The sequence below is a fragment of the Pyxicephalus adspersus genome, chromosome 2 (assembly GCF_032062135.1).
Source record: "Pyxicephalus adspersus chromosome 2, UCB_Pads_2.0, whole genome shotgun sequence".
Lineage (NCBI taxonomy): Eukaryota > Metazoa > Chordata > Amphibia > Anura > Pyxicephalidae > Pyxicephalus > Pyxicephalus adspersus.
This window is the reverse complement of record NC_092859.1, coordinates 102,535,475-102,542,016: the sequence shown is the minus strand read 5'-3', so window position 1 is coordinate 102,542,016 and position 6,542 is coordinate 102,535,475. Positions and strand designations below refer to the sequence as shown.

At 41.1% G+C, this 6,542-nt stretch overlaps 1 protein-coding gene across 1 annotated transcript in view; it reads left to right on the top strand.

Annotated features, from left to right (window-relative positions):
- Nucleotides 1-963: 963 nt before the first annotated feature.
- DLD (dihydrolipoamide dehydrogenase) overlaps nucleotides 964-6,542 on the top strand; it is a gene marked incomplete in the record, with an annotated part of 15,457 nt that continues 9,878 nt past the window's right edge. The window contains 4 exon segments of the mRNA XM_072401639.1: nucleotides 964-1,090; nucleotides 4,669-4,747; nucleotides 5,405-5,484; nucleotides 6,294-6,362. Coding sequence (XP_072257740.1) covers nucleotides 1,052-1,090; nucleotides 4,669-4,747; nucleotides 5,405-5,484; nucleotides 6,294-6,362 — 267 coding nt within the window.

The following is a 6,542-nucleotide window of genomic DNA, read 5'->3' as shown; positions in this document are numbered from 1 at the left end:
GTTTCAGGACCTTTTTTAGTTTATACAGATGGTTCTAATTTAACAAAATTCCAATTTAACCTCCCCTGCGGTATATTTTTAAATGTAAAAGCGGTACATTTAAAAATCCTCATTATTTTAAATTTCTCACCCAGTCCCACCTACTATCTCCATGGTCCCGCCTCCTATTCACGAGAGAACCAGGTAGGACTTTTAATCTCCCTGGCAATTCCACCCTGAGTGTGGCTCGGGGTTACTGCTTATGGTATGGAAAATCCACCCTGAACCACACTCAGGAATACCGCCAGGGTTGATTAATTTTGTTTTGCAGAAATGTTTGGAAAAATTGGGCCAATATAATTTCTCACCCCATTCATTTCTAATCGGAGCAGCAACAGAAGCAGCTAGGTTGGGTTTGGCCAATGATATACAGTAATTAAAAATTGGGGAGGTGGGAATCAGGTAGGTATAATCAATACATATGCCCTAACTTGTCTATTTAATTTTAGGTTTGCAAAAGTTTATATGGATCATTGGTCATTTATATATTTACTGGGTGAGAAAGAAGGCTGCATATTCTTGTTACTCCGAGAACTTGGATATGGATACATCTTTGTTCTGAGTATTTTGGAAAGGTATTAGAGGTATGAAGTGGGAAAATTTATATTTTTTATTATCTAGATTTTTGCAAGTTTGGCCTCTACCTGATATCCTTATTAATCACCTTGGGGGAAATGATATTGAAAAAGTTTAAATTTTAGATGTACTTGTTCAAGTAAAAAGGGATCTTCGTCGCATAAGAATGCTTTTTCCTGCTGCCATAATTGTATTTTCTGAAATTGTTCCCCGTCTTCATTGACTCACTACTCCTGAATTTAAGCCTTATGATAAAATTAGAAGGAAACTTAATAGAGCTTTACAGAAATGTGAGACAAGTGACAGCAGTCATGAAACTACAATTCCCGGCATCCCTGTGGGCTGCCACACCCCCTATGCGCAAGCGCAGCCAGCGAAGTCCTTGATCCACAGAAGCCCAGGCTGGGGAGGAGAGTGTGTCACCTACGGAAGGAAAATGCAGAGCTGGAGTCGCGTGTGTTGTACTTTGGGCAAGGTAACAAGGCCGAGTGGGCGAGGAGAGGATGGTGACCTGTGGCCCCCGCCTCATAGTGTGTATTAAACACTTTTCCCTAGGTGACAGCAGGGAAGTGATATTCGAGGCCTAGAAAACTAGTAGTAGTGCCTGTACCAGGAGTGCAGCACAAACTCCTGACCTTCATCTCCTATGTATGTGTACATCTCTATGGAAGATCTATATAACACTTTATACATGCTGCCAGCTAGCAAGTGATTGCAGATCCTGGGATATTGTTCAGGTATATTGTTCCTGCAGCAAGGCCTCCTCACTCCTGTATATCTCATATAATCATTCACTACACTTGGCACATGAAAATCTCATTATGAATAAACCTCAAACAGTACATGAAGCCTGGTATAATACCGCAGAACAAGCAGCACTAATGTATGTTACATCAATAAAACAAGATCCAGGAATAAATAGAGATCTTGGACTGGCTGTGTATCTGGAGGTCTTCTTGGGTTTTTCCAGCTTGTTATTGGTTAATAAACCAACATTTGTTAACCATGAAAGAGCAAAGCTCAAGGTAGCTTCAAGGTAATGTGTGTAATGTTCTGCACAGGCTTTAGTGGAAACAGGAGTATGTCACATACAACACAATCCATAAAAGGGAGCGTCTGGAGTATAGACCTTACATCATATTAGGTGGGGAACTCTGTACTATCGTGTCTAACATAGGCAGTAGGCGGGAAGATTTTACAGCACAGCTCAGACAATAGGACAGTCTATATTATGTGGGAAAAGGTAATTTAGAATATATTACAGCACAGTTCACAAATTAGGGCAAAAGAATGTCATTGACAGAATGTGGCTTGATAGTCCAGAATGCGTTACAGCACAGCTCCTACATCCGTGCTGTCTGGAGTATGTCATGCCCAGAATGTGGCATGCTAGTCCACGGTATAATATGTACGACACAGGACACACATTGAGACAGTCTGGAGTATGTCATGCACAACATGCGGATAGGGAAGTCTAGAACAGTGGTCGACAACATTTTCAGTCCCACGGACCATTAAAATCACTGGCTTCCGACCGTGCATGCGCGGGGAGCTGAGTGTCACTCAATGGGGGAGAAACCCCCCCAGAATGATGTCAATATGACAACCCTGCCCACTCTCTTATCGCAGATCTAAGCCTGTAATGGGAGAGTGGGCGGGTTGTGTCCAAGGACACAGCTGCCCAGTTCCCCGACCTGGGAACTGTACTGGGGAGATGGTCCGCGGCTCTGGCCGGTGCGTCCTCACAGCGGGGTCCTTCTCCTGACCATGATCAAGGGGGCCACCTGACAGAGCTGTGGAACACTAAAATTTTCTTGCGGACCACCAGTTGGCGACCGCTGGTCTAGAATGTATTACAGCACAGGTCACACAAGTGGGTCAGCCTAAGAGTATATCATGTATACCACAGGTTCCATAGTGGGTGGATCAGGGTATGTCATGTGCAGAATGTCATTTGTAGTATGGTGTTTAGCGTGGAGCAGCCTAGGGAATGTTAACCAGTTAGGATTATTCATGTAAAGTGCAGCTGAAACACAGTTTTTTCAAATGCACGTAATTATTTTACGGAAAAATGCAGCACCCAACAATAGGACAGTCTATATTATGTGGGAAAAGGTAATTTAGAATATATTACAGCACAGTTCACAAATTAGGGCAAAAGAATGTCATTGACAGAATGTGGCCTGATAGTCCAGAATGCGTTACAGCACAGCTCCTACATCCGTGCTGTCTGGAGTATGTCATGCCCAGAATGTGGCATGCTAGTCCACGGTATAATATGTACGACACAGGACACACATTGAGACAGTCTGGAGTATGTCATGCACAACATGCGGATAGGGAAGTCTAGAACAGTGGTCGACAACATTTTCAGTCCCACGGACCATTAAAATCACTGGCTTCCGACCGTGCATGCGCGGGGAGCTGAGTGTCACTCAATGGGGGAGAAACCCCCCCAGAATGATGTCAATATGACAACCCTGCCCACTCTCTTATCGCAGATCTAAGCCTGTAATGGGAGAGTGGGCGGGTTGTGTCCAAGGACACAGCTGCCCAGTTCCCCGACCTGGGAACTGTACTGGGGAGATGGTCCGCGGCTCTGGCCGGTGCGTCCTCACAGCGGGGTCCTTCTCCTGACCATGATCAAGGGGGCCACCTGACAGAGCTGTGGAACACTAAAATTTTCTTGCGGACCACCAGTTGGCGACCGCTGGTCTAGAATGTATTACAGCACAGGTCACACAAGTGGGTCAGCCTAAGAGTATATCATGTATACCACAGGTTCCATAGTGGGTGGATCAGGGTATGTCATGTGCAGAATGTCATTTGTAGTATGGTGTTTAGCGTGGAGCAGCCTAGGGAATGTTAACCAGTTAGGATTATTCATGTAAAGTGCAGCTGAAACACAGTTTTTTCAAATGCACGTAATTATTTTACGGAAAAATGCAGCACCCATTGAGGGCCTAACAATAAGTAATGAATGTCACTAGGAGTATCCCTTTCTCAGTTGCCTGAGAAACATGGCCCCTTCCATCTCCAATACCAATTGCCCCATACAAAAGGGATTGTTGTCATGCTCAATGTCTGCTGTCATTTTGTATAATATTGGATGTTTCATGTCAGTAGTGGCTGCCATATTTCATTAGATGTATGCAATGTAGCAGCAGACATTGGCCTCCTCAGTAATAAACCATAGGATTTTTGCTATGCAATCAATGTGTTGTGTTACTAGACTGGAACCAAACGACTGCTGCACCAATAGCTGGTAATTTTTTTTACCGCATTCAATAATTAGAAAGGCTTTATTTCCTGCCATCTCTTCTCCCTTAAACTTTTGTTATCAATTTATGACAGCTTATAGAGAATGAATGAACTGAACTGCTCCATGCTCCCCTATAAAATGCTCAAGCACTGGTTTGTTTATGGCTACGCACACTTGTGCGATGGTTCTCGTCCGACAACACTGGTCAACAAACATTTTCTTGCCAAACAGATTAAAGTCTTATGTTTGAAGCACAGATTCCAAATATGGTAATGGTTTTACTAGATTGGCTCAAGTTTTCGAAATAATGACCTCAAAAATAACCTCATAGAAAACTAATGAAACATGAAAATTAGGAAAAATTAAACTAGGTATACCTACGTATACAAAATACATTTTTAAAATACTTAATGTCAATATATTCTATATTCAGTATAGTTACAGAACTAATCACAAAGAAGTCATTGAAAAACACAGTTTGTATGATTTCCTTTTATGCTGATGATCAGGACAATCACATTGAAGGCTCCAGCAGTAGTCTGCCTCACTCACTCACTCACTCATTCTGGTAGCCATACATTGTTTGATACATTTGTGCTTTGAATTTTTTTTAAAGGGAAACCACCTTAGGTCTAAAACAATTGTTGCAGCCCCATAATAAAGTATATTTAAAAACAGGGGATAGAAAGAAAAAAATGTTGGGACTGCCTTTTGTAACAATAAATGTGATCTAATTTGAATATAAGGATATGCAAAATTAAAGCATTTCATTTCTTGTTTTTAATATTTAGAAGGCTCACATCAATCATCTCACCCCCGGACTAAAAAGAATCTGCGCTGTGCCACTCAGAACCTATGCAGACCAAGCCTGTAAGTTACCTGTTTCATGCCATGTTAAACTTTTGTGGAAATAAAAAAAATACAATAACTTTAAACAAATGTAACAAATAACTAAGTACAAAGGCAGGAGTGCTTGAAAAGTCTCTAAATCTTGGTATTTCACGTCACCCTCCTTTGCTTTTACTAAACGCGGCCATTTGCTACAGTGGCTGAGCATTGTAACGAGTGCAGCTCATATTTAAAAGTTATCAGGGACAAAAACCTCTTCTGACTAAAAGGAATCTTTGTAAATGCCTGCATAACATATCGGTTTATTAGTGTCTCTCAGGGGAACAAAAATATAACCTCAAGGTGCTCTAAAAAATAATTAGAATCACAGCTTGAATGGTTGCTCTGGTTGACTGGTGTAGTCAACACCTTGCCAATGCTTGTGCTTTTCTTTTGTTCAGGAGGTCAGCTAAGACATTGATGGGCAACCGGGAGGCATCGGTGGTTAGAAGGGTGGGGGCTATGGAGTGACCATACAAGCTCTGGGTGCAGACACTTTAGAAAGTCTTGCTAGGTCAGATGTTTTGCAAATAGGAAAAAAATTCATACAGAAACCTTCTGTTTTTTTTAATTTTAATGTGACTTGAATTGTATAGCTATTAACTTACGGTATGTAATTGTTTTTTTTTTCACTTGAAGTGGACGCTGATGTCACGGTCATAGGCTCTGGTCCTGGAGGTTATGTTGCAGCTATCAAAGCTGCCCAGCTGGGCTTTCAGGTAGGACTTGGTTAAAATGTCCTAATATAATTTGTGTGCACAATGCTAATTATGCACTTTGCTCCGGGGAGTGGGGGCTTTTTGGCCTTGTATAGTAAATGATAGGTATAGTAGCAATAGTAGATGTTTTACATATTGTGATGACCTGTGAAGCGTAATGATCAAGCTTGTATTTTTATCAATAATTATTGGTGTCTCCATACTTTACAATGTTTTCAGGGTATTTCAGCTCATTTGGAGACCTGTTGTAACGCCTCAAATACTACCATAGATATATTTCTACAATAAAATGACATATGCATTTCACACCCTTAAAAATGTATTTGTGTTTTTGTTAGCAGTAGCAAATCTGTTTAGTACAGTTGTAAAATCATAGAGCCTAAATCAGGCTGGCCATAAGTAGTTCAACCATAGCTAGTGTTATTTCTGATTTTGAACACTTGTAATTTAACATTGCTAATTTCCTCCGTAGTCATCACGGGTGTCTCCAATTGTTAGAGGCATTTGTGAGTGCAGAAGTATTGTCTTGCTGGAAAGCATGGCAGCTCATTCACCCTTCAGTTTGGAGGGCAGAGGACATAAGTACCGTCTGTGCGCTGCTGTCACCGCTGAAGGGAGACTTATAACATTTCTTGGCTCTGCTGTGACAAATAAATGCTTTTTCACCAGTCATTCTGGGTGACATATCTGCCTGTCCTGTGGATCCCATCGTTTACTGGCTAATGTCTCTCTACTCTTCATTTTATGCAAAGACTATATCAAGCTTTTTTGTTCAGACTTTTTTCTCATTTATCTAAATGTTATTTTAGACCGTGTGTGTAGAAAAAAATGACACTCTTGGTGGAACCTGTTTAAACGTTGGCTGTATCCCATCTAAGGTAAGTAAAATATTTAATATAAGTCATCTAAACATCAAAACATTGAAACACATGCAATTATTTTTACATTCAAAGTGTAATAGAATAATTTCTATTCAGTATACCAAGACAGTATACCAATAGGCGGATTGCACAAAAAGTGGAACAATCAGCCCACATAAATTAAGTTGCAAAAGAGCA